This window comes from Rhineura floridana, chromosome 2, assembly GCF_030035675.1.
Source record: "Rhineura floridana isolate rRhiFlo1 chromosome 2, rRhiFlo1.hap2, whole genome shotgun sequence".
Taxonomy (NCBI): Eukaryota; Metazoa; Chordata; class Lepidosauria; order Squamata; family Rhineuridae; genus Rhineura; species Rhineura floridana.
This window is the reverse complement of record NC_084481.1, coordinates 164,852,922-164,880,903: the sequence shown is the minus strand read 5'-3', so window position 1 is coordinate 164,880,903 and position 27,982 is coordinate 164,852,922. Positions and strand designations below refer to the sequence as shown.

At 43.8% G+C, this 27,982-nt stretch overlaps 1 protein-coding gene across 3 annotated transcripts in view; it reads left to right on the top strand.

Annotated features, from left to right (window-relative positions):
• Positions 1-1,246: 1,246 nt before the first annotated feature.
• Positions 1,247-27,982, top strand: part of DPF3 (double PHD fingers 3) — a 324,681-nt gene continuing 297,945 nt past the window's right edge. For 2 of the 3 annotated variants that reach the window (XR_009760692.1, XM_061611205.1), the window contains exon 1: positions 1,249-1,395. Coding sequence is in view for 2 of the 3 variants with exons in the window: in XM_061611205.1 (XP_061467189.1) it covers positions 1,364-1,395 (32 nt within the window). In the remaining variant the exon portion in view is untranslated. Of the gene's footprint in view, positions 1,396-27,982 lie in introns of all 3 variants that reach the window. The other variant, XM_061611204.1, reaches the window with a different exon arrangement.

Below are 27,982 nucleotides of genomic sequence, written 5' to 3'. Positions count from 1 at the left end.
GCCATGACTGGGGAAAAAATGTGTGGAATTGGTATGCCACACATGCACACAGACCTGAACGGCCCCTTCCCGATATAAGGTCCGTCTCTGGAAGGACCCTAAGTGGGCTTAACAGTGCAAGCCTCCGTGTGCTTGTCCAGAAGTAAGCCCAATTGAGCTTAATTGTTCATGTCTACTTAGAAGTAAGTCTCATTGAGTTCCATGGGACTTTGCTACCAAGTAAGCATGTATATAGGATCTTACTCTCAAGGAAGTGTGAATGAAGCCTTAGTTGAGCACATCGAAACATCTTTTTCACTCCTGTTCTGGGAAATTCATTTGCAGACTCATAATTAGCCACAGGTAAACTCAGACGGCTTGGAGTTTGGTGTCTTTCCCAGAAATGGAACTCTTGTCTCCACTCCTTTCCCTTGCAGTCGGAAGAAGACCCGCCTCTAAGAAGTTACTTCGCTGCCGGGGAGCACTTATATTTTTTCATGAAATGTAGGCTAAGTTCCCTCCCCCTTTCATTCTCATGTCAAAAGATCAGAGAGGTCAGGTCTCAACACGCGAAACCAGACGATCGCTTCAAAAAGTTGCTTTGAGTGAAACAAACAGGCGGTCGGTTTGGGCACTGTGCATTATGTAACTAGTGCACTGGCTGCAGGAGCTGGAGGACTGACACAGAGAAATTCCTCGCGGAGGGGGAAGGGTGATGCCCTGAAATCATCACCCTTCCCCCTCCTGTGTGATTACCAACTGACTGTGATTACCAAGAATTCCAAGAAATCTAAAGGGGAAAGTGGCTGGAGATCAAGGGACACAAAATGGAGACGATCATTAAAAAAAGAAAAGAAATAACACCCCAAACAACTTGAACAAGCAGGAGCGAATGTCAATACACATATAATTTATTTTTCTGATGAAATGGCATGAATCCAACCCTTGTTTATGCATAGGGGGGAGAATGATATTTGGGAAATGAGAAACAGTCACACAGCCATGAAAACAGACAATGAACGAACTTTGTTTCACCCCGCGCGCGCGCACACACACACCACGCTCGTCTGTTTTGTTTAAGTAAAAAGACCCACACTGCTATAAATAAAAAACTCTTAAAACTCCCCGCTAATTCCTTTAACCTAATTTCGAGCGTAGATTGTCCTGTGGTGTGCTGCTGCTCCTTTAAGACCTGCTCGCTTAACACCGAAAGGGAGTGACCTCTGGGCTTTGACAGCTCCCCTAATAACTAGCAGAACCCTGGCTCCTCCTGCAGCACTCGATTGGACGGCGGGCCGGTATTCACTTTTCCAATTGGCCAACCGCTTCCCCTGAGCGAACCTTTAGAACTCCGAGACACAATATTCTGTTACATTGTAGCAAAATGGCGACTGTCATTCACAACCCCCTGAAAGCGTAAGTAAGAATCAAAAATGTACATATTCCGCGTGGTTTAAATATGAAAAAGGGCGCCTTTCCGATGCATGCTGCCAGACTGAACCTGGTGTCTCCAGACTCCCAGCTGATCTACTCTTCCTCGCTCTTTTCTTTCCGATCTCCTCCTGCTTTTTCTTGTGCAACCCACACAAGTCTCTCGCTTGGAAATTAATAAGAAATTGTTACGTTTGCGTTCTGCTTAATTGATAGACGGTGATGAAAAGACAGCAGAATTCCGGGGGCTAAGAAGGCACCGATGCTGTTTGCAGTTCTCGGGGCTTTTTGGCTCTTGGAAACTGCAAGATTTTGACGGATCCCCAAGGGGGTGCATGCACTTGACGGAGTCCTGTGCGTGGCGTCCGGGTTGGCTTCCAGCGCCGTCAGCGCAGTGTCCACCGGAGAAAGATCGATTGTGGAAACTGGGTGTATCACGACTGGCTTGTCAAACGGTCGGGTGGCAGTTTCGGAGTTTTTTCTTTACAAAACCTGCAGTAGTTGGGGATGACTCGAAAACTGCGAGCGGGAAGGAGTTTATTTCTCCAGCGTCTTGCTGGTTTGTTGTTGGCAAAAGGGCCGCACGAATCTTTTCATGGAAGGACAGTAGGGGCATATTAGCCATTACTCTTGTGTGTGTGTGCGCGCGAGAGCGTGGCGGGGTGGGGATTGAGCGAGAAAGACTTGTACTAGATGAATGACTTGGGTTCGTGGATGGTTGCTTTTAATAAAGTGCAGGAAGCCCCGCGGTCTGTTTTGCATACCGTTCGATTTTTCGCTTTTAAAAGAAGATGATGCCGGAGGTCAGGTTGCGTTTCGATTCTGGAATAGATCTCCCTGAGCAGCCAGAATGTGATTGAGGGCAAAATCTGGCTGTTCTCCAGAACATCTCCAGAAAACCAAGGTGCAGGTGTGCGGGTTCTGGAGTCTGCCATACGTCAGGTGGGGTGGGGGCTCTCCTACCCTGATGATTCAAGGCGGGCAGTTTTGTCTTTCATTGGAGCCCCGCGTATTTTCCTTCTGGTCTGCGGCACACGCAGCCAACTAATCCCTAAAGGCATTAAAGGAAGAGTGGGATTTTGCAGCGTTCCTGGGGACGGCTGGGCTTCCTCCCCCCTTAACCTTTTAAATAGTACTTTTGCGTTGAAGGGACCAACTTCAAGTCCAAGGGAAGGGGGTAGTGGGTCGAATCGGGGAATCTGCCTGGCGTAGTGGGAGATCCTTTGGGCTCCTTCGTTCTGTCCAGCGGGTGTTACTACGCGTTGGGGGTTTCAAGGCTGGGTGGGGTCTGCTGCCTTTCAGCTTTCCGATGGGAGTGGGAGAAACGCTTCGGAAGGGTGTTCCAGGGATACTCGCTAATGGCAATGGATTCGGGGAGGGCGGTAAACGGGAGCTTTCAGTTGGGACGGGGGTGGGGGAAGGATGCACAGAGAGCTGTCACATATTTAAACTACTGGCGTCACCCCCCTCCCCTCTAGAGTTGCATAATGAGAGCCTTTCCTTTAGTGAATTCTAAACCTGACCATCAGGGAAGTGGCAGCTGCGACGTTGGGATCATTAACGAACGAGCCCCTTTCCGCAGGCTGCGTGCGCGGGGAGAAAGGCAGAGAAGGAGGGGTCAAACGTACAGAACAGGCAGCTTCCCACCAAGTTTAAAATACCGTACGTGCCACATCTGTAGCTCGCAGCTCCTCCGAGTGGCTCAGGGCGGCGCACGTGGCTGGTTTTCTGTTTTTTAAAAAATACACCGTTTTTATCTTCAAAACAAACTTGTGAGGTAGATAACGTCGGCGCAGCCGGTGAACTTCCTGGCTAATGAGGGGAGGAATTGAACCAGTGTCTCCTCGGCCCAGGTCCAATATGCACTTACTAAAACACGATCTGTGGAAGTAATACAATGGCTATGGAGGTCTACTCGCGTGCAGTTACGTGTCTAGCGTCTCCGTTGATGACCGCTGGGCTGGCGTGTGGAGTGGGGCTCTCATTCCTGTCTCCCCCCAGGGTGAGATCAGCGACACCTCCGCCGTTTATTGAAGCAGTGAGATGCCAGGTGAACCGCTCAGCCCCGCGAACTATGGCCACGGTCACGCTCCCTTTTTTCAATGCAATTCCTGCACCTGAGCCTGGCGGTATTTTGCGTTCTCTGCGCAGACGTGCAGCCCACTCCTGTGCAGGTTTACTCGGAAGTAAGCCCCGCTGAACACACCGACTCCCCGAGAAGTGTACATAGGATTACAGCCACACAGGCACGAACAAAATAACTACTGGCTACCGTACCCACCCACCCGCAAAGGCAGAGTGGAAGTTTCTTTTGGGGAAAGTCACTTCCGCTGGCCGTCCAGATGAGCTTCTTCAAAGGAATGACAATATTTTCCTCGTGAGCTGGGGAGGGGGAGCGGCCTGGGGCGGGTGGATCCGGAATCGATTCTTGCTGACATCACCGGCGCAAACGAAGCGTGTCTGTCCATTGAAGTAGCAGAAGTGTCGAAACCACAGTGTGGCGGGGGCGACAAAAAAAAGAGAGCCGGGCTGAAGAGGGGGGAACTGCGACGCTCCTCGGGCTACATCATTACATTTATTTGCGCCCAGGCAACATTACCCATCAATCGGTTTCGGCATCTCCACACGACCATTCCGGAGCGCTTTGCTGCTGCCGGTAGATTAATTCATTTTGTTGCCCGGAGTTTTTCCTCCTGACACTTTTTTTTTAAAGGAACAGAACCAGGCTTTTAATATAATGAGCCCTTTAGCATTCCTTTCCCCCACTCCCGGCGAGGCTGAGAGGAAAGGAAACAATAGGCATGGAGTGCACCCAGGATGCTTTTCTAGCAAGGGGGGGGAGAGAAGAGATATGGTTATTGCTGGCCATCTGCCAATTCACAACTTGTGTGTGTGTGTGTATAGCGTTTATTTCTTTAAAAAGTTGCTTAACAGGAAAACAATCTAAACATATATCACGCGTGCTAATGAGGGCAAAAGCGGTAACGACACATAATGAAGGAGGCGAGGGGGGACGCAGCGCACAGCGTTTTCAGCCCCATGTGTCCTTCCTGGCAATGAAAGGGAGCCGAGTGACATTTGCATTTTCTCTGTCTGCGTCTCAAAAACAAACAAATAAAGAATTGACGTCCCAACTGCCCGTCTGTCCCCCCTCCCGCAGAAACCGGCCTCACAAAGGTTCCCCCCCCCGACTGAGGATCACTGTTATAGGTGTCTCTAGAGCTACTCAATCCGAGGCTTCATTACAGTAAACTCTTTCTTTGTACCCTTCCTGCGTTGGGGCTCCAGTCACTCCTTGGTTTTCAGTATGGATACCGACATATGCAGCCCTGCTAGTTCCCTAGATTAATTCCACGTGGGGAAGACTTCATTTCCAATCCCTCTGGATACTCGGAAGAATTACTTTGCAGTTTCCAGCTGGAGGCACCAGTGGCCTTTTGTTTTGTTTTTACATTTCCCGGTGATCTCGTCCTCCTCTACGGTAGCGATGCCTCTTTCCTCGCCGGATCCTTGTGGGTGTCTCCAGTGCTGCTCTGCTTTTCCGCCCTCTCTTCTGGGATTCAGCCAATGATATGAGCGCCCATTGTATTGTTTCTGCCACGGAACACCTTGTTTGCCAACATGGTGTTAAAGGCAGAACACATCTAGGGGGCCGAATGGAAGGGACTGATGAAGCTAGGGAGTCCCAAGGGGCAAGTGGGGGCAAAAGCCCACCTTAAAAATTCATCTTTGCACCCACACCCACAGAATCCTAGGCAGGGGATTATTTCTGGTTGTGAAGACGGGAATATGTGAGACAGAGCTTGTGCATCTCCCCCCTCCCTTCCCCCGACCCCAAATCTGTCTTGACCCTTCTTCCCCCCCCCACACTTTTCTGGGCCTGCTTTTGATCAAGAAAGGGAAACAGGAGATAACTGGACAAAACTTGCCTCAAGGCAGGATCAAGCAGCCAGAAACAATGGAGAGCTTTTACAGTGGCCTATTTGTCTGTATCCAGTGCACCTTATGGGGTGTCTCCCCCTCCTCTGTCCGTGCATACCATTACCTCTATCTTATTTTCACACCCTAGGGGGAACATCCTTAAACAATGCTCCTTTCAGTCTCTGCATTGGATCCTGGCACATGCCTCTTCTCCTTTCTGCCTCGTGATGGTTGTGGGTCCTGGCCTTTTCAGTCCAGAGAGAGATCTCTGCTCACCTAGCACTCTTTGGATTGTGTCCTGACTTGAGTCATTATTTCTCACCCAGCTATTCTTCATCCCTGGATAACTCACCTGTTATTTCCTACCAGCCTTATTAGCCCATCCCCCTGCCCCAAATAGTATCCTGTGGTTCCTGATCAGAAGAAGTATATGCACCACAGAAGGGCTGAAAAAGGATTCTGTACTTTCCTTCTGTCATTGCCATAAGAGTGTGGTATCCCACTACATATTGGTGCCCAAGCAGGGCTGTAGTTGTCTGGGGTCGCAGGGGGTTTGTAGACCCCTTGCTTTTTGAGGAGGAGGGGCCCAGCCTGTGTATGAACCAATCAGCTGATAGGAGCCAATCACAGTGAAAGGAGGTGAGTCAGCCACTGAGAAGACTCAGCTTCCCCTTTCATGCTGATTGGCTCCTAAGGATATGTGTTGTAGTGCAGCGGACAGGGAGAGCAAGGGAGATAAGGGAAAGTAGATGAGGGGGCATGGCTGTGAGGGGTGTGTGGCATGACTGTCATGAAGGGACCTTGCACTGTGGCAAATTCAGAAGTGCAGGGTCTCTTTGTGTTAGTCACAGCCACCCCTTCCCCCTTTTTTTCTGCTGAGTTGAGAATAAGGTCCTTGTTAATGTCATCTTCCACAACAACAGACATCCCTAGGAGCCAATAAGCATGAAAGGGAAGAGTGTTAGCTACTGAGAAGAGTGTTCTCAGTGGCTGACTCACCTCCTTTCACTCTGATTGGCTACAATCTATAGGAAAGGACAAGGAAATTTTTATAAGATTCTTCTTAGTGGCTAACACACTTCCCTTTCATGCAGATTGGCTTGCAAGATACAGGAAACCCAGGGGCCCTGCTAGGACTCCACTCCCAAAAATGTAAAGGATAAAAGACGCCTTGAGACCCTGGATGACTACACCCCTGCCTGTACTTCTGAATTGGCCACTACACTACTGTCACCCCAAGTCACCAATGAAATCTTCCCTAAGATTTCATTTGGCCCTAATAAAACATTGGCTACTGGTGGTAAGGGCAGTGGATGACCATAGTTATCCTCTATAATGATATCCTATACCTCTGGGAGGGCTCTCTGTTGGTCAGCTTCTTTTTCCTCCTCCTGAACCACTTTACCTGTGTGGGTGAGAAAAATGCCAATGGAAATCTGTGAAGAAGAGGAAGATAAAAAGGCTACGTTTGGGCAACCCTTCTCCCTCACATGCAGCTGCATCGCTTCTGCTTTTACAAGCCATCAATGGCTTTGGGAAGTCAGGCTCCAGAGGAAAGCCATGTTAGTCTCCAGCAACAAATACAAACAGAGTCTTACAGAGCATCATTTTTCTTTCTCTGTATCCAGATACTTACATATACAATTTTTACAAAAAAGAAAATAAAAAGTAAACAGTGGGACAAACAGCCATGAAAGTCAGCTTTCATACAGTTCACTCAATTACCTTTTTTCCTGCATATGAATGGGTTGCATCCCAAACAGTGGTATTATATATAAACTGCTTAGAGGTTATGGATGATTAAGCAGTATATAAATCCTGTTAAATAAATAAAAGAAAGAAATGCTAGTGTCAGAGGTGCCTGCACAAGGGAATTCTCAACCCCTTCTTCCCCCTATAGACCCATTGTGCCCTTTGGGGAAAAAAACTCCTGAGTTTGGGAACCTTAAGTAAAGGCCTGTGTGTGGTGCTGCTCTGTTCTGCTCTGTTCACAGAAGGTGTCTTTGCCTGATTTAAATATATTCCCTCCCCTCCTCCAGCACTGCCCCACATCCCAGGCCTATACTGGGGAGTATAGTTCCAGCCCGGAAGTTATTTTTTTGAGGGATGCTGGGGCCTATAATGGGGAGATGGGGGGGGCAAGAATTCACTTGTGCAACTGTTCCTTCCACTTGCACTAGAGTTATTGTATATAACTTTGTGTGTATGTAAAATACACATATGTGTACACACACACCCTCTCTTACACACACACTCAAAAATTGAGGATAACATGTGTTGCATTTGATAAAGTGGACAACAGCACATGAAAGCTTATGCCACAATTCACCTGTTCGTCTTTACGGTGCCCCAAGACTTTTATTTGTGCTTATGAAATCAGTAGCCATTACATGCTTAGTAACTATCACACCTCAAACTATTGCCATGCTTAACAGGTCTGGAAGCAAAGAATAAAGAATATGACAATACAGAGGAAAATAGCATACAAGGAGGGGGGGTCCAGGCAAGCAGCAGGACATTTGCATGGGGAAGGTTGCTGCATGTCTGAATCAGGCCTTAGGAGTCTCACTGAATATGGGGACAAAAACTAAAAGATTCCATATACACAGCCATAGCTTGATCTAAAGCTGAACTGCAATGACATACAGATGAAGAAAACAGACACACTTGGAGGAAGCAGATTATTTAGATCCTTTCCAGTCGGGCTTCAGGACTGGACACAGAACTGAAACAGCCTTGGTCGCTCTGGTGGATGATATGAGGAGGGCGTTGGATAGGGGAGAACATACCTTCCTCGTCCTCCTGGACCTCTCAGCGGCTTTCGATACCGTCGACCACGGTATCCTGTTGAATCGCCTGGAGGGACTGGGAATAGGAGGCACTGTTTTACAGTGGTTCCGTTCCTATCTCTCCGGTAGATATCAATGGGTAGTGTTGGGGGATGAGGTTTCAGACCCTTGGCCCCTCAACTGTGGTGTGCCACAGGGTTCTATCCTCTCTCCCATGCTATTTAACATTTATATGAAACCGCTGGGAGCTATCATCAGGAGTTTTGGGCTGCAGTGTCACCGATATGCAGATGACACGCAGCTCTATCTCTCATTTAAATCTTCACCAGAGTTGGCTGTGGATACCTTGTCCAAGTGCTGGAGTCCGTAAGTGGATGGATGGGAGAGAACAGGCTGAAGCTGAACCCCGATAAGACCGAGGTATTACTAGTGGGGGACAAGGGAAAGTTGGGTGATTTTGACCTGACACTTAATGGGGTGAGTTTGCCCCTGAAGGACCAGGTCCGCAGTCTCGGGGTCTTCTTGGACTCCCAGCTGTCTATGGAGGCTCAGGTTTCTGCAGTGAGCCGGGCAGCTTGGTACCAACTTCATCTAGTACAGAGGCTGCGACCCTATCTTCCCATACATCTGCTCCCACGAGTGATACATGCCCTGATCTCCTCTCGATTAGACTACTGTAATGCGCTCTATGTGGGGTTACCCTTGAAGACGGTCCGGAAACTCCAGCTGGTACAAAATGCGGCGGCACACTTAATAAAGCAGACCCGCTGCCACGATCATATCACCCCAGTGTTGATTGAATTACACTGGTTGCCAGTTGTATACCGGGCCCAATTCAAGGTGTTGGTTTTAACCTTTAAAACCCTATACGGTTCCGGCCCAGTTTATCTGAAGGACCACCTCCAGTATCACCAAATATGCCGCCAAACAAGATCAGCCTCACAGGACCTTCTCTCGGTCCCACTGACTAAGACAACTAGGTTGGTGCGGACCAGGGAGAGGGCTTTTTCGATCGTGGCCCCCACCCTCTGGAACTTACTTCCCTTTGACCTTCGGCATGCCCCCTCCCTGCTGACTTTTCGCCGAGCCTTGAAGACCTGGCTCTTCAGGCAGGCCTATGGGATCTCTGGGGTGGGTTAGGTTTGCACGGTATTAGCGTAAGATGGTCTTTAGATGAGATGTTATGATATTAATAATATGATGACTATGTATATGAGGAGATTGTATTTTATATTGTATGTCGCCCAGACTGTCCGTTCAGTCGGACAGATGGGCGTCTGCTAAATAAAATTTTATTATTATTTATTATTTATTATTATATAAAAAAACAGTTTAATAGCTACCTGTTTGTTGGTTTAAAAACACAAGTCTGGCACTAAGTACTCCTTTGACCAGATGTTAATCATTAAAAAAGTAGAGTCTTGAGGCTTAAGTCTATGGAGCAATGTGCCAGCAAAGATGCACTTGAGGAAGGGAGCAGTAGCAGTATCACAATGTTTGGTGGTCATGAGCCAATCCAGAATATTAAACTAAAGCAAGAGCTTTGCAATGTTGGCAATTAAGCAAGCAACAGTCGCTGCTGTTTAATGTGGCATGGGGTCTAGGGCCATTGCACACGGAACAGACATGGGAAGGATGTAGGGATGCCACCTTTGTTATATTTATCAATAGACTCCTTTGTCTTTAAGACTTGCAGGACAGTAAGAAATGCAACAGCAGACATTTTGTTGATCACTGTTTCTGGATGCTGAGAAAGAAGGATGTGGACAAACTGGAATGGGTTCAGAGGAGGGCAACAAAGGTGATAACAGGACTGGAAACAAAGCCCTATGAGGAGAGACTGAAAGAAGTGGAGAGAAGAGAAGAGAAGACTAAGGGGAGATATGATAGCACTCTTCAAGTACTTGAAAGGTTGTCACACAGAGGAGGGCCAGGATCTCTTCTCAATCATCCCAGATTGCAGGATATGGAATACCGGGCTCAAGTTACAGTAAACCAGATTTTGGCTGAACATCAGCAAAAACGTCCTAACTATTAGAGCAGTATGACAATGGAACCAATGACCTAGGGAGATGGTGGGCTCTCCAACACTGGGGGCATTCAAAAGGCAGCTGGACAGCCACCTGTCGAGTATGCTTTAATTTGGATTCCTGCGTTGAGCAGGGGGTTGGACTCTATGGCCTTATAGGCCCCTTCCAACTCTACGATTCTATTATTCTGCTTTCATTTCTGTCACTCACCTCTTAAAGGAATAGAAGTCTGTCCACAACAGGCAGTCCTAGTGAGGTGGGATCTGACATGATTTGGAACAACTTATGTTTTCATCATCCTAAAGGTGGCCACATGCCATTGTGTATGTGGTCTTGATGGCACTGGCATTTTGTTAGAAAAACATCACAAATCGTGTATCTCAGGCTGGACATATACCTATAGTGTTGTATGGGATTCCAACTGATCCACGTAAGACATTTTGTGTGTGCCATCACAACTATGAGTTACAGAATCAGTTTTAATGGAAAGCAAATGTCATTTGAATAGAAGGCAAAAGTTGTTTCTTTCTGCTTGGAAAATATTTAGAAACAAGTATTAGCATCAGATTACTTCTTGTTTTAGGGAAGTCTATAAATAACGTAACAAAAATAAAATAATGAATGATAAGCACAAGTGCGACCTGCAACAAAATGTTGCAGTAAGGAGTTTTCGTGTTCATTGTTCCAACCAGTTAGCCATGCCCTCTCCCAGGATGCTCCATTCTATTTCCGGCCCCCTCCCCATTTGCTATCCCCTCTTCAACAGACACTTTGCATTCTGTGGCCACTGAGCATGTACAATTCCCTCTGGACTGTTTTTGTGGTTTTTGAGCCCTTGGTTCTCCCCCCGCCATGTCAAAGTGTTTTTTTTTTTTTTGTATTTCTGTAAACCTTGGGATGCCCCTGAGCATGCAGGCTCCATTCTGACTATAATCCAAGCAGAGTTCAGACATTCAGTGCAAACACGTGTGAGGAGAGGATGGGGCATGCCCTGCCCCAACATCCCCATATCTGCCAGTTCTGTTTTAGACCTTTCTGCATTCAGCACAAATAGGGATTTAAAGCACATCTGGGTGAATTCACTTAGAATCCTCCCCATGAATTCTCTGTACCAGTTAGTGGGGAGGGTTCTAAGCATGTTCACCCAAAACTATTTAGAATTCCCTTTCAGACCTTCGTACTGAATGTGGGAAGTGGGGCTGGCCCACATGGAACATTGGGGGGAGAGCAGGACTTGCATTTATGCCCCTGTTCACTCTTTTCGGCCTGCACCACATGTGTTCACCCAAAATGGCTGAACAGAGCTCCTGTTAGCCCTTTCACCAGCTGAGTTCACTGTCATATCACTGTAAGGATCCTTCAAGGTGAAGAACAGCATAAAAATAGGTAAATTAATAGCTAACTCCAGGGCTTAATTCAAATCAGAGCTCCGTTTTAGAACCTGCTTTAAATGGGAAGGTCTATCCATGGGGGAAAAAAACTTCCATGGATTCCTGAATGCTCTGGGAGATTTTCTAACTGACATAGCCACTGGATTCATAGGTCTCTGGGGGTCTGGCCATCTTAATGGATTCCCCACACCTGCAAGGGGGTACTGTCATTGTCAAAATATCACCAGGTAATGATCCATCCACAATAATAAAAAAGAGGGTGCCTCTCAGCACTGGATAGTATGTTTCTCTCATTATTGAGTTATCACACATGTTCGCCACATTTTTGGTACTGGGAGGGAGGGTGGAGCTTCCAGAACACAGCGAGCACCTTCCAGACAGGCATGAGGTCCAACTCATGTCTCCCTAGGGATTAATAAGTATCAGTAACTTCTGTGGCTTTTAAAGTTTAAAAACCTTTATTGAAAGGGGAAGAAGCCCCGCCCCCCAGTCGGGCTGTAAATCACCATATAGGTCGATCTCCCCACAGAAGCGGCTTCGGCGGTGCCGTCGGAGGCGGAAGAGCGGAGTCTCATTTCTGTGCCCCCCTCCCAAGGGGAACTTTTTTTTGTACTGTAAACCGCCCAGAGAGCTTCGGCTATGGGGGGGTATATAAATAAAATAAATAAATAAATAAATAAATAAATAAATGCATCCCACTCATAATTTGTTTCAGAAGCAAAACCATCATAATCAGTAAAGTCCCATCATCCTTGTAGCTTTGACCTCTTGGAAAAGTGCTAGATAAATATTGCTGCAAGATGTATGAGGGGATGTGGACATTGAACAAAATGGGCCAGAGACAGGAAATGAAAACTGCTATGATCTGGGACAAATGGTGTAATATTGGGGAGCCTGGGAAATGGTAGGTTCCAGGTTTGTTTGGTTGCATGAGTGACTTGTGCATGATTAGTTGCTGTATTGCTTGTGTAATTTGTTTTGTCAGCATCCAAGTCTTGCACAGTCCATCAGGTTGGATGGATAGATGGAGTTGGCACCATAAAATTGTCATGGGGTGGGGGAAGGTTTTCTTGAAACCTATAATTTTTTTAATACATGTTACCTACCTACCTACCTACCTACCTAAAAGCAATAATAGGCTTGGATGGGGATTAATATTCAAGGTACATGAGAACTAATTACCACAAGAATTCAAAGCATCAAATCTCCCTATGTGCATGCATGCATGTGTCTGTAGGGGAGAAAGCTTTCATAGGAATGGGGAACATACTTGGGAAAATGTATCAGATTGTGTTAAATGGATTCTAGCATTAAAATGGATTTTGATTCAGATAAAGTTACTTGCATTTAAGTCCTATTAAAATTGTGAGAGCAGTTAACCTGTAATTAGTCTACCCCATCACTTTCACTGAGATTTAAGTACAACTTAACATACTGAGGGTGCTGTGAAGTGAATGGATTTTCCACATTGCACACCAATCTTTGGTGAATCAGAATTGATAGTTAAGAAATGACATTGCTGACATGCTTTTCTTAGGTGCTTTAAGGTCATTCCTATAGGACTCTGCATCTGCGGTCCTAAGCACACTCACTTGAAAACATGTCATTAAACTCAGTGGAACTTGCTTCTGAGTGAACATGTATATAACCAGGCTGTTCATCACAGTTGGTTTTACCTGTTTCACAAGAGTATTTTATCTTGTTTTAGCTTGGACCCTCAATCATCTTAACTACTATGTAGCCCCGTGGCTGCAGCAGGATGACTTCCAAGTCATCCTGAGGACTGTAGCTTTTATCAGTCTATATTCTGACCTCATGTTTGCAATCTAGACTTGTTGAGGTCCATGGATGTGTGGGTGTTTTGCCATATGCAGTCAGTTACTTTAGATTTTCTAATCCAATTTGCTAACATTCAACTGCTACTTTAGTAAGATCCGGAGAGAACACCAAGACAATAATATAACCAGCTTCAGGAGTTTGTTTGTTTACTGATTATTTAATAGTGAATTGTGCAAGTTATGAAATAAGACTGCCTGATAGTGATTCACATATCAAATTGTACAATTGCTCATGATAATCACAGGATGTTATATTCTGAACAGAAGCATGAGAACAGCTCTAGGCTAAACTAGTACAAACAACAGCGAACCAATATTAATTCACTAACAGAAAAAACCTTGCGGTTTAAGAACGTACCTATAGCCAACAGATATTTCTATCAAACTTTAAAAAGCATGGAAATTGGGCAGCTCTGGTGAATGCACCAGGGGAGCAGGAGTCCTGATCTCCTCTCTGAGATATCATGCTGCTCTACAAATTTGTAAAAATGCAAACATAATTTCAGTTGGTCTTTCACAGTCCAGTCCACTTCCTGTGTAGCTTGGAAGAATTGGTAACATGTGCCTCGGAGCATATAGTGAGTGATGGCAACACCTACCATCTCCAAAGATGGAGAATTAAATTTTTGTATGTTTGTTGGTGTTCTTCTTACTCTGCTTCTTTCCTGTGTTACTACTGTTTCTACAGATAATCTAACCTAGAAAATTATATTTCTCTCATTATTCATCCCAGAAATCTGTGTCAAATTTATTTTTATTAATTTCAAAGCCTTTTTATTGGTCAATGTCGTATGATGGTGAAGACAGCCTTTTGTGTTTCAAACTGGAGATTATTTTCTATTTCTATTTTGGGTGCATTAACAGTTGAATCAGTTTGATGTAAAATCAGACAGATTACAATATGTTGCTACTTAAGCAATGACTCTAGCAGTTGGAAAAAAAACAAACTTAGCCTCTGCAAGATGCATGTTACCAGCCTGCTATGCTTGAACCATTCCACTTAAGGAAAGGTGGGCATGGTCAACTAAAAATACAGAGCACACCTAGAATTTTGCTAGAATATATTTCACCTCCCACTGTTTTATCTTGTCCAAACTGAGACACTGCTCATGTCCATTGGAAACTATTCTGCAGAACAGTCAGTGCCATTATTCCACAACTCTTTTTGGAGCTTTTTTTTTTAGTGTTGCAAAGTGTTGCTGCAGTTCTCATATTCACAGAAACAGAAAAAAAGGAAAATGATTTACTATAGGAAACTGCACTAAAATTGCAAAGTAAATCACACATATTTAAAATGACTATCTGAACTATATCAACTGTCTTAATATTGTTGCTTCCTCCCGGCTAAAACAAGATCAGCACAGCATATGTCTTGTTTCTCTTATTTGGGCTGATTACAGGTGTTGCCACGACTCACCATATGCTCAGAGGCACGTTACCATTTTTTTCCAAGCTACGCAGCAAGTGGATTGGACTGTGAAAGACCAACCCAGATTGTGTTTGCATTTTGACCAATTTGTAGGGCAGTCCAATATCTCAGAGAGGAGGTCAGGTCTCCTCCTCCCCTGGTGCATTCACTATAGCTGACCAATTTCCCTGTTTTTAAAAGTTTGATAGAAATATCTGTGGGCTACAGGTACGTTCTTAAACCGGAAGGTTTTTTGTACGTGTTAGTGAATTTCTCTACTTTTTAATCTGGAAGGTAAGAAATGGGATCCTGTGCAAGTTTGCTGAGAATGGATTGATCATTTGCATGCTTATTGAGTTCAGTGAGATTTACTCCCCTGCACTCATGCTTAGGATAGGTGAAACTGACCACAGGGAATGGGGAGGGGGGGAGGAGGAAGGGCAGGGGTAGGGGGGAAGAGGGAGGGGAGGAAGGGCAGAGGGAAGGAGAGGGGGAGAAGGGCAGGTTTGATCATTTGCATGTTTTTTGAGTTCAGTAGGATTTACTCCCATGCAATCATGCTTAGGACAGGTAAAACTGACCATGGGGGGGGGAGGAGGAAGGGAGGGGAGAGAGGAAGGAGGGGAAAGGCAGTTCTGATCATTTGCATGCTTATTGAGTTCAATTGGATTTACTCCCATGCAGTTATGGTTAGGATAGGTAAAACTGACCATGGGAGAGGAGAGGGAAGAAGAAAGGGAGGGAAGAGGGTGGGGGAAGGAGGGGAGGGGAGGGGGAAGGAGGGAATTGGAAGGGGAGGGGTGAAGGAAGGAAGGGGGAGGGGAGGGGCAGAGGGGAGGTGATGGGAGGGAGGAGGAAGGGAGGGCAGATTTAATCATTTGCATGCTTATTGAGTTCAATGAGATTTATTCCTATGCAATCATGCTTAAGATATGTAAAACTGACCATGGGGGGAGGAGGAGAGAGCGGGGAGGGGAAGGAGGAGGGGGGAGTGGATGGGAAGGGGAGGGGGAGGGGGAGGGGAAGCGGAGGGAAGGGGCAAGAGGGAGGAGATAGGAGAGACGAGGAGGGAGGGCAGGTTTGATCATTTGCATGCTTTTTGAGTTCAGTGGGATTTACTCAAGTACAATCATGCTCAGGATTGGTGAAACTGACTTGGGGAGGGAGGCAGGGTGTAAGGGGAGGGAGAGTGGAGGGGGAGGGGAGGAGATTGAGTGGGTGGGCACTGGGCAGAGGGGAAGCCCCTTTCCTTTCCAAAAGGAAAACATTGTGAACAGTATCATTGTTTTCCAGCATTTCCCCCACCTTTTATTCTACAGCAGGCACATGTAGTCTCCCACCCAAATTTAAACCAAAGCTGTCACTGGCCACATCCACACCAGACCTTTATTTTACTTTAGATGGTCATGGCTTCTCCCAAAGAGTCCTGGGAAGTGTAGTTAGTGAAGGGTGCTGAGAGTTGCTAGGAGACACCCTGTTCCCCTCACAGAGCTTCAATCAGAGTGGCTGACTGTTAAACCACTCTGGCCACTGGAGCCCTGTCAGTGGAATAGGAGTCTCCTCTCAGCAGCCTTCACAAACTACAATTCCCAGGATTCTTTGGGGGAAGCCATGAAGTGAAATAAAATTCTGGCATGGGTGTGGCCCCCTGATTAGGCAACCAGCAGCTGTGAGTTTGGCTGTCAGAACACTGACAGTTGGTTCTTACTGAGCATACCTGGGCTTATAATTGAATTCAATGTAAAATTTCTTAAATTAATTAAAAATCAGCCGGGTATTCCCCCCCCCCACTTTTAAACTGCAGAAGATGAAGATCAGAGTATGGGGCAAGGTCAGTAATAGGATTACAGGTACTCTGTGAACATGGGTGGTTTTTAATTAATTTCAGCTAATTATGAGAACTCTGACAGAACAGATCTGTTTTTTTCTCTCTTTTTACACTTTGAACTCTTGATTCTCTCTGACTGTTTTGTGTATCGCCATGAAAATTTAGAGGGTTGTTAAGCAAGTGTTTCTGAATTCTGAGTTCAGGACTCAGTTTTGTAAGGTTTTGTTTTGAAATGAGCTTATCTATGGGAAGCATCAGAATGGCATGGGGGGTATTTTCAAATTAGCACTGCGGAATGTGAAAAATCCATGCTGACTATAGTATACAGCCACTCTTGTGGTTGTATAATCAGGGACAAGCAACTGTTGTGGGGTTCTGTAAGCATCAGATATGCTAGTGGAAGAAAGGATGTCAGTCTTTATTATCCACTCAGTGTTTTCCAACTCTTGTCTTCCTCTGATCTTTATGAACCATAGGGTTGGTTCACAGTGAATGACTGCAGGATCCTGCGATGACTTGCATGTGTGAATGAGCAACACAGAACATTCATATCTTCAGATGATCTGATGATTATCTGCTTGTGGGAACAAAGAAGTGTTTCCCCCCCCCCCACTTGTAGCACCAGTGTTGTGGAATGCCCTTGCTGTTGAAATAGAAAAGTTCCCATCAGTATTGGTGTTCTGCTGGTTCTTGGAGACACACTTACAGAGCAATCCAACTCAGAAGAAGCCAGCAGAAGGGGTGCCAATGCAAGAGGTGCCGGCAGGAAGGTCCGGGGCATCCAATTGCCATTCGGAAGCCTCTGGGCTGCCTAAACACCGGCTCAGCTGGAAGCTGCATGCGGAGACCAGAAAGTAAAAGCTGCTCTTATGAATACCCATACCGGGGAGTAAGCACTCTCTGTTGACTTCCACTGCATGATTTACTTAGATCAACCTTTTTTCCAGCATAGCTTATGCCTGGATTGGGACCCTTTTTCAGGCCTTCTGCTGGCTCCTACTACGCAGGACTGGGCTTCCCCGGCAAAACCGGTTGGGTCCTGGCACCATGTGGCTGAGTTGGGATGAGGGGTTTCTGTCAGCGTAGCCCAGCTGAGCCAGGACCCAGCTGGCTCAGCCAGGGGTCCACCATGTCCAACTCATGCCCTGGGCTCCTGCTGTGAGGAAGGACCAGATATAAATCTAACAACAACAACTCTCCTCAGCCTGGTGTAAATAGCAGTTGGATTCCACCCTTATTTAGGCAAACATTCTCCTGAACTTGAACTTCCTGATTTAGTTGGTTTGTAGCGGTTAAGGTGTTGGACTACGACCTGGGAGACCAGGGTTCGAATCCCCACATAGCCATGAAGCTCACTGGGTGACCTTGGGCCAGTCCCTGCCTCTCAGCCTCATGAAAACTGTACTCATAGGGTCGCCATAAGTTGGAATTGACTTGAAGGCAGTACATTTACATTTAACTGTTTTAATTGTTATGCTTTTTAACTGGCTTGTTTTATTGTATATTTTAATTATGGATGTTTTTAATGTTTTGATGGAGTTGTTTTATTGTGTATTTTATGTAGAGATTTTATAATGGATTTTATACTCTTCAATTGCTTAGAAACTATTTTGACATATAAGCATTATATTAATTAATAAATAATAATCTGTGTGAACCAGTCCATAAACATTAAGAAATCAGGATCAATTAGATTGTGACATCTATTTTATGACTTTCCATCTATTTTATAGCATGACATAGTTAATTTAGCATCACTTTTTCATAGAATATTATGTCCAGAGCAGGGTTCCCAGCTGATTAGGAAAAAGGGCCTTGTCTGCTCTTGTTCCTTTAACAGCAGCTTGTTATACAGAAATCTGCAGATAAAGAATTTTGTAGCTGAAAAGTTGACAAGTGTAGCCCGGAGGCACACTGACAGATCATTGTGCCCCCCAGTCATGTAAATAGATCTCCATTTTCACTTGTGGAAGTTTCTGAACCATCTCCCTATCTCAAGGGGCCACATCACATAGCTAAATAACTGTGATTTTTGGGTTCTGCAGGCTCAACATATAAAGGGTGAAAAGTTTGCTGTTATAATCCTGAGATGTGAGGGTCAGAGGCTCTAATTCAAGAGCTCTTGTGAGCTATCTGTGCAACCAGAAAAAAATGCCTAGCGAGTGTTAGATGATTTATAAATGATAAAAAACATTCTCTTTTTTCTTTTAGACGCAATACAAAGAATTAAAAACAAGACAGTCTGTACTAATAATTGTTTCGTTTCATTTATTATAAATTGCAGGGCCATAGGCCAACACAATGTAAATCATATACAACAAAATTAAATTATAAAATTTAAAACAAATGGAATCTTACTATACATCTGTTTCATATACTATACATCTGTTTCACACGTACTCCTTTATTGTCCAATTTACCAGAACCCAAGGAATAAGTTTATAATTATGTGGTTAAATAGTTATGGGCTGCTCTCGGAAGCTGACAAAATATCCCTTTTAATGTCAGATTTAAACCCGGAGGTAACCCATAAAGTATCTCTGTTTGCGATAGCAGCTCAGAAACTACGAGCAAATTTTGTGTTAGACTGATATATGAAACAGATGTTTACTAAGATCCTCAATGTTTGAATGTCATACTAATAATTGGATAGTTTAATACCCAGCTGAAATCATTAGGCCTTGCCCAACACACAAATCAAATTTGTTTCAGCAGGACTTAGGTTCATCTAACCTGAGCCTCATCTGCACTATACTTTTAAATTAGTATTGTGCCACTTTAATCAGTCACTACTTCCTCCCCCAAATCCTGGGAACTGTAGCTTACTAAGGGTGCTAAGAGTTGTAGGAGACCCCTAGTCTCCTCACTGAGCTACCAATTACAGAGTTGTTTAATAATCAATTCCTCTTTCCAGGGAACCCTGGGAATAATTGTAGCTCTGTGAGAGGAATGGGATATCTGTGATTTTGCAGGGTATGGCGATGTATCCGTTTTTCTTGCATTGATGTTTTTGCCTCAAATCGACCATGATACCCAACTTCTTTTGTTGCCTTTCTGGTGTATTTTGATTGGTTATATAAATAAAATCCTTTAAAAATATATATATCTGTGATTTGTCTCTAGAAATTATATGCCTTTTGGCAATCTCACTACATATGAACCAGATGTGCATGCACAGCTGGGCACTCCCAACACCTGAACCTTATATCTGATCTTATAGGTAGAGGGCTTTTTCAATTGTGGCCCCCACTCTGTGGAACTCCCTACCAAATAACCTCCGTCATGCCCCCTCTATGATGGGCTTCCACTAGGCCTTAAAAACCTGCCTCTTCAGGCAGGCTTTTGGGGTGGGTTAGGTTTTATTATTCTGGTTTGAAATTTTAAATGTTTTAATGTATTTGGATGTTTTATTTTGTACGTTGCCCAGAGTGGCTGGATAACCAGCCAGATGGGCGACTAATAAATTCAATAAATAAATAAAATATATTTAAATTTATATCCAGCCTTTTCTCCCAAAGAGAGCCCAGGGCAGCCAACAAGAAGTGATAAAACACTGAAAACATCTTACAAAACATTTTAGAAACAAAACTTCTTAAAAACAAAACATATTTTAAAAAATATCTCCTTATTGACAGATTCAGACTTAACCTGCTCACTGAGTGCCAGATCATGTTTTGTTCTGAAATATTAACACATAGATCCTTTACCATCTAGATTTATTTGCATGCCTGTTGTTTCCTAACAAATTTACACCACCATCTGATCAGAGAAACCATCCACCAACAGCATCTCAGTCTTATCAGGATTGAGTCTCAGTTTGTTAGTTCTCATCCAGTCCATTGTTGCGGCCAGGCAACGGTTCAGCACATCGACCGCCTCACCTGAAGAAGATGAAAAGGAGAAGTAGAGCTGCGTGTCATCAGCGTACTGATGACAACACACTCCAAAACTCCTGATGACTGCACCCAGCGGCTTTATATAGATGTTAAAAAGCATGGGAGACAAAACTGAACCCTGCGGGACCCCACATTGGAGAACCCACGGTGTCGAGCAATGTTCCCCAAGCACTATCTTCTGGAGACGACCCGCTAAGTAGGAGCGGAACCACTGCCAAGCAGTGCCTCCGACTCCCAACTCCACAAGCCTCTCCGGAAGGATACCATGGTCGATGGTATCAAAAGCTGCTGAGAGATCAAGGTGAATCAGCAGAGTTACACTCCCTCTGTCTCTCTCCCAACATAGGTCATCAAACAGGGCGACCAAGGCCGTCTCAGTGCCAAAACCAGGCCTGAAACCCGATTGAAATGGATCTAGATAATCGGTTTCATCCAATAGCGCCTGGAGCTGGTCAGCAACCACTCGTTCCAAGATCTGGTTACACTCCCCCTAAAGGAGCAGGTTCGTAGTCTGGGAGTCATTTTAGACTCTTCCCTCTCACTCGAGGCTCATGTAGCCTCGGTGGCCCGGAATGCGTTCTACCAACTTCGGTTGGTAGCCCAACTACGTCCCTATCTGAGTAAGGAAGACCTCACATCAGTGGTACATGCTCTGGTAACCTCGCGTCTGGACTACTGCAACGCGCTTTACGTAGGGCTACCTTTGAAGACGGTTCGGAAGCTACAGCTAGTGCAAAATGCGGTGGCCAGACTGCTAACAAGAACCAAGCGGTCTGAGCATATAACACCTGCTCTGGCTCGCCTGCACTGGCTTCCCATATGCTTCCGGGCAAAATTCAAAGTGTTGGTATTAACCTATAAAGCCTTATACGGCGCGGGACCACGATATCTGTCGGAACGCCTCTCCTGATATGAACCCGCCCATTCACTACGGTCTACTACGAAGGTCCTCCTCCGGGTCCCAACCCATAGGGAGGCCCAGAGGGTGGTGACAAGATCTAGGGCCTTCTCAGTGGTGGCCCCCGAACTATGGAATAGTCTCCCCGAGGAGGTGTGCTTGGCGCCGACACTATCATCTTTTCGGCGCCAAGTTAAAACCTTCCTCTTCTCTGAGGCATTTTAATTTAAGTTAATTTAATTTTAAATTGTTGTAATCTGATTTCAGTTTGTACAGTTTTTATATACTCTGTTTTATGAGATTGTGTAATTTTATTATATTTTTTGATGTTCACTGCCCAGAGAGCTATTGCTAGTCGGGCGGCATATAAGTTTAATTAATAAATAATAATAAATAAATTCTCTTTTTTTTTTTTTTCAATAATTTTTATTCAGATTTTCATAAAACATACAAGACGAAATCATAAAACATTCAAAGACAAAAAACAAAATCAAAAATAGTTAAACAAAAAAAAAAAAAGAAAAAAAAAAACAAAAATAAAAATTAAAGAGTAAAATATTGACTTCCCATTTGTCAAAGATCAAATCAGTTATAAGTCTATAATATATAACAATCCTGTCTCTTAAGTCATATTATAAAATCACTTTCCTCCAGTAGTTATCTTACTTAATCATCAAATCTCATAAACATTACTTTATTCTTTCCACAAAAAGTCAAAGAGAGGTTTCAATTCTTTAAGAAATATATCTATCAATTTTTTTTTCCAGATAAGCATATCGATTAATCCATCTCATTACTAATTATGATAATCTTATTGTCATAACCATAGTCAAAATAAACATTTCAATTAATCCATCACATCAGAATCTGTTAGGTTCAGTAATTTCAGTAGCCATTGTTCTATTATCCCTATTAGTTCCATTTTCCATCTTCCATCTTCAGTAGTCTTGTTAAGTCCAGTAATTTCAGTATCCAATCTTCCATTATCAGTATTCCATAATAATCTTGCTGTCAAAGCCATAGTCATATAGTAAGAGTCTGATGGGAATTACCTCTATCCCAAATATTTTCTTGCCATCCATTCTGAATAGGTTGCTGAAATACTGCTGTAAAATCATATCTCTGTTCTTTTTTTCAAAATACACTGGGTCATCTCTTGAAAGTTTTTCCATTGTCACATGGCTGCAGTTAATTCCATAGATTTTCTCTATATTGGGCTCCATCACATCAATCCAGTCCAGAAGATTATCCATGCCATTGATAACTTTATCTCTAGAATCTTCATTAATTTCTTCAGAGATAACATTGAGTTCCAAACAATAGATTTTATTTCTAAAGTCCATAGACTCCAAATCTTGTTCCTGTTCCACGTTTGTTCCAATCTCCGGGATCTCCTCTCTCACAGGGACCCCTGTTCCAGTCTCCAGGGTCTCCTCTCTCACAGGGACCCCTGTTCCAGTCTCCAGGGTCTCCTCTCTCACAAGGACCCCTATGTCTTTAATCTCCTGTGTCTCCAAACAATAGATTTTGTTTCTAAAGTCCATAGACTCCAAATCTTTTTCCTGTTCCACGTTTGTTCCAATCTCCGGGGTCTCCTCTCTCACAGGGACCCCTTCCAGGGTCACCTCTCTCACAGGGACCCCTATATCTTTAATCTCCTGCTTCATTTTACTCAATTCAATTTTCAGCTCCTTACAACCCTGTCGCAGGTTTTGTTTCGTTATCTCAATCTCATCCATTATTTTCTGAAGCATAGTTATTTCCAGATTCTCAGCCACTTTCTTAATTGCCATTTTAAAAGAAAAATATAGGAAAACCACTTCTTATTTCAGCAACAATTGGGTTAATACTCCAAACTTGGTGACATCACAGTATAAACAGAGCAGACAGCCTTATCTCTCCATGCTTAAGTAAACAAAATGCAGTTCCCAGGATCGAAACAATTAATGGCGGTCGTCAGGAAACAGATTCGTCAAAATAAAATAGACCAAAAAGAGAGTAGTCTCAGACAATATAATATTCTTCAAAATAAAAATCTGGAATAGAAATCCCTCTTCTGTGTATATCTTTAGAATGCAAATCCAGGACAGCTTTTTGCAACAAAAACAGAGATAAGCTATTAATTAGTGAGTAGCAGAGAGAAGTTATGGCTCCCCAGTGAGATGTCAAAAACCGATCAATCTGGCAAATCTCTTTTAAACAGCAACAATTTAAGTCAAGTAAAAGAAAAATATAGAAAGAAGGGTGCTTGCCTGTTAGTGCGTTCTCTCTTAGAAGATAAGATGAACGTTCGCTTTATCAGATAGAGCTTGTTGTTGAAAATCCGTCCCACCTTCGTCGGCTGGACCTCGTCCCATAAATTAATGAGATCTGGTCGTCCCAACAAAAATAGGCTTTGAGGTTAATCTCTTCGTTTCTCCCTACCCGGGAGAAGTTTAATCAGTCAAAAAAAAAAAAATCTGACTGATATATCTGAATAAGCTTCTTTTGAGGCAGGAGCCCGTCTCAAAAGCAGGCACAGGCTAAGTCACCCTTCCCGGAATTCTCTATAATTCCTTGCTAACATAACTTTTCCTTCTTTATCAGAGGATTACCTTTTCCCACAATGTTATCTGTCTCAGTATTATTGTAGGGCACAAAGTCTCCATCAGAAAATTCCTTACTCTATATCTAAGGACATTTTCAGGCAATCTGTTTATTGAGCGGTCATCCTGATTTGTTTGCACAAAGTTTGTGGGGAGGTTAGATGAATATTTATGGAGCATTCATTTCTATTTGTTTGTGGGAAGGTTATATGACATTCTGTCAAGCAAGTGTTATCTCACACTTTCCAGTGCATTTTCCTGTGACTTTCCTGATTTCTTTGGTCTGATTTGTGGGGGAACAGGTTTGTTGCACAAGAGAGTTAAATCAGCATTAATTGGGCAACTTGAATTTGCCACTATGTGATTGAATCCTACTCAAAAATAGTGATAGGATCCCTGCAGATGTCCTTTACATTGAGCATTCATCATTATTTTTGCTTGTTGCTGATGTTTGTGATGTTATCAGGGCAGTTAGATGTGATCACACTTTCAATTCCATTTGAGCTTGCAAAAATTTTGGGGTGGTCATTCTGCTTTGTTTGCAATAGGTACATGTCCTATAGTATCCTGCTAAATTCCTATAATTTTTCCAACTACAAATGCTCTGAATTTTTCTCTTTTGTCCTGCTTTTATTGTGCTATAACACAAGAGTGCCCCTCCAGATGGCAATAAGGCAGTAGTGCTGGAGAAGCATTGCAGAACGAATAAAGTGAATTAATGTGTGGACGGTCCAGTATAAATTCACCCCAATGCACTATTATTGTGTCAACGACATGTTGCAGAATGCATTTATAAAAAAAATGCCAGTCTGGAAGATCCCACAATTTGGAAGTGTCCTAAATTTGTGAACTTATTTTACAAGGACATGCGCTGATGAGGGATGAAATATCTCAGAAGGCAGGAGGCTGGATACCTCTCTGGTTTCAGTATTTTCAGATAGTCACCCTAGTTAGTGACTTGCTCAAGACTACCTAGAGAACATGTAGCTGAGTAGGGAACTGAGCCCCCATCTCCTACATCAGAGGTAGCCAACATAATGCCCTCCAGATATTGTTGGACTCCAATTCCCATCAGCCCCAGTCAACACAGCCAACAGTCAGGAATGATGGAGTTCTCAGTTGTGTAGTACAGTAACATCTGGAGGGTGCCACACCGGCTATCCCTGTCCAAAGCCCAAGGCCAATACTTTCCAAGAGACCACAGTTCTACTACTTGAGTGATGAACAACTAAGCAATAGCATTGAGGACCAGAACCTAAAAACTATCCCACCCAACTGGTTTTCCCTGCTGCATCTGTGTATGTGGAACATAAGTTGTAACGTAGTAGCCTTCTGAACCAAACACAAGAGAAGTTGGGATGGCATTTTCCTTCAGAGTGAAAACATAATTAAGGCAACCAAAGGAGAAAGTAAAATCAAAATTTAAATACTACACTTCTGTCTTAAACCACTGCAAGAAACATAGTTCAAGAATTTTTGTTGAGATAGTTTATAGGCCTAAAAGTGCCCTTTAAAACCACAGATTCCAAGATAATGCCCTCAAGGAAGAATTTAATTTAGTGCCTCTAGAGTTGCTGGCACATCCTCCAATGCACCAGTTCTCCCCTCATAGGGGAATAGCTGATAACTTCAGCAAAATGCATCTTAAGTCACACTTTTCCTGGCTACACTGCGTGTTGTAATGTAAGCAAAATACAACTTCAGCCACTGTGAATCATTTGTGGGCATGTTCAGCAGTGACCAGAATTGTTGCAGCTTGGCAAGGAGTGATATGACGAATTCCACAGTGTATGGTTGTGAATGCAATGAGAACAGGGTGTTTCTGCTGAATCCTGACTGATGTCTCAAGGTATTTACTCTTTTGGGTGTTACTAATGTGGGCCTGCTTACCCAATTATTTATATTTTGCAAAAACTGGTGTTTACTGTTACATCTTTTAATACCTAGTTATAGGGTTTGCAAATCTTCAGTGAGTGGAGGTGCTAAAACAAAAATAATACATCTTCATTTGGTTGATAGGATCAATGCCACTAAAGGCCCCAGGTTGCTAAGGCTTGCTTAGCCTTGCTTCTTATAAATAACCAAACTGAAGTCAATGGAAAATTATAAATTGTTCATGTTTTACAGGATGAAGGCCAAATAATTATTAGAGTTGGAGCAATGGAAGTAAGACAGCTCACTTTGCCAATGTCGCAGAAATCTGTTGGTCTTGTGTCATTTTCAAAGGTTTTAACTGAAAAAAATATTGAAATATGTTAAAAACTTAATTGTCTGGTATTTGTTAAGTTGTAAAACTGTTCATCCACATTTTTTTTGGTATCCTTAATTCCAGGTGTATGGGTTTGGCTGTGGTTTCTTAGTGAAAAGGAAAATGCATTCTGCACATGCTCAGTGTCCCCTCCTTTTACTGTACATCTTCCAGGACTGAGTCTTGCCATGATAACTGTGTGTTGGGTGTTGGGTTCAAAGGCTCTGAGATTAAGCACTGGTGAACCTTGATTCAAATACTGCCTTGATCCTCTCCTTCCCTCCCAAAGTTGTTTATTCTATTCCAGGGTCATTTTTATCTGAGAGTTAGACAATGGGCAGCTCAACAACCAGATAATTTCATTCTCTTGGTCACCCGCACATGGGATGATGGTCATAATCCAACCTGTCCTCTTGCAAATTAATGGGCTTCCTTTGTGGTGTTACTTAATTCTAGAAGCAGCTATTGGGGTTGTTTCATAGTCCCTTATACATTTGGCAAGGTAGCCCACTTTACAGAGACTGAGAGTGATTTTGTGGATTGGTGAAAGAGTTACAGCCACATCAGTGGATGTGTAAACTCAGCAGGCCCACTGTTAGAATTTTACTGGATAAAGAATGGAATTCTTGTACAAGCATTTAATCTTGGGGAATATTTCTAGTTGTACAGTGGTTAGTAACTAATCACGAGAAATCTCTACTGTTATAAAGATGATTGACCTCCTTCCGTCCCCCACAGCTTAGTTTACAACAATGCATCTTCCAAAACCAAAGCTTTTTTTTAAAGCAAGTTTTTCAAGATGTTTTGTTTTAGTGTTTTTGTTTGCTGCCCTGGGTTCCTACAAGGAGGAAGAGCAGGATAGTAATTCAATGAATGAATGTGCCACAGCTGAGAGCGCTATCCTGTCTGCTCAGAAGTAAGTCCTACTGAATTCAATGGGACTTATTATCATACCAGGTAAGTGGGGATTGCAGCCTAGGAGGCATGACATTAAGAGGAGCTTAACTTGATGGACTGCCATTGGCTAAATTGTTGGGAGCACAGAGAGTGAACCCTGGGGAAGGGGAAGGCTGTAGAAGGAAAGGAAGTGAGAAGCGTTCTGCAAAAAGAGAATTAGAAGAGGGGAGTGGTCCATCTACAGGCAGGAAGGGGTTAAAAAGGCCACTGAATGGACACAGAGCCAAACTACACACAAATGTAGGAAATCCCTGGCGGCAGCAGCAGCACTTGCTATTGCTATTATTAATTGTAATTGAATTAAACAGCCTTTGGAGGCTCTTGTTTTAAGTAGAGGAGTGGGAAGGGGCAGTGGAAAAGGGGAAACTTAACCCTTTCCCCACTGGCTCTCCAAAATCCCTCCCCCAGCTGCCTATTTCCCTGCAGAGTTCCACTCATGTTTACAAACCTTAAAAACATGTGCTTCCAACAGCCAGTGTAGTGGTTAGAATGTCAGACTAGAAACCAGAGCGTGGAAGTAATTTCTTAGGAAAAACAAAATACTTGTTTTTTGAGGGATAAGTGGGTAATTTCTTTACATTTTGATTGTAATAGGAGTGATTTTATTACTTTTGAGGGGTAGTTGCAATGTTTCCAGCATTACTTTGGGGTGTTACTTGGGAGGGGAGCAGGGGAAGTCTTCTGCTCCTCTGATTTATGGATGAAAATAATGTGCCTCAAACTGGGCTTCTGTGCAGCGTTGCTCTTCCTTCATGTGGGTGTATAGGAGACGATGAGGGAAGA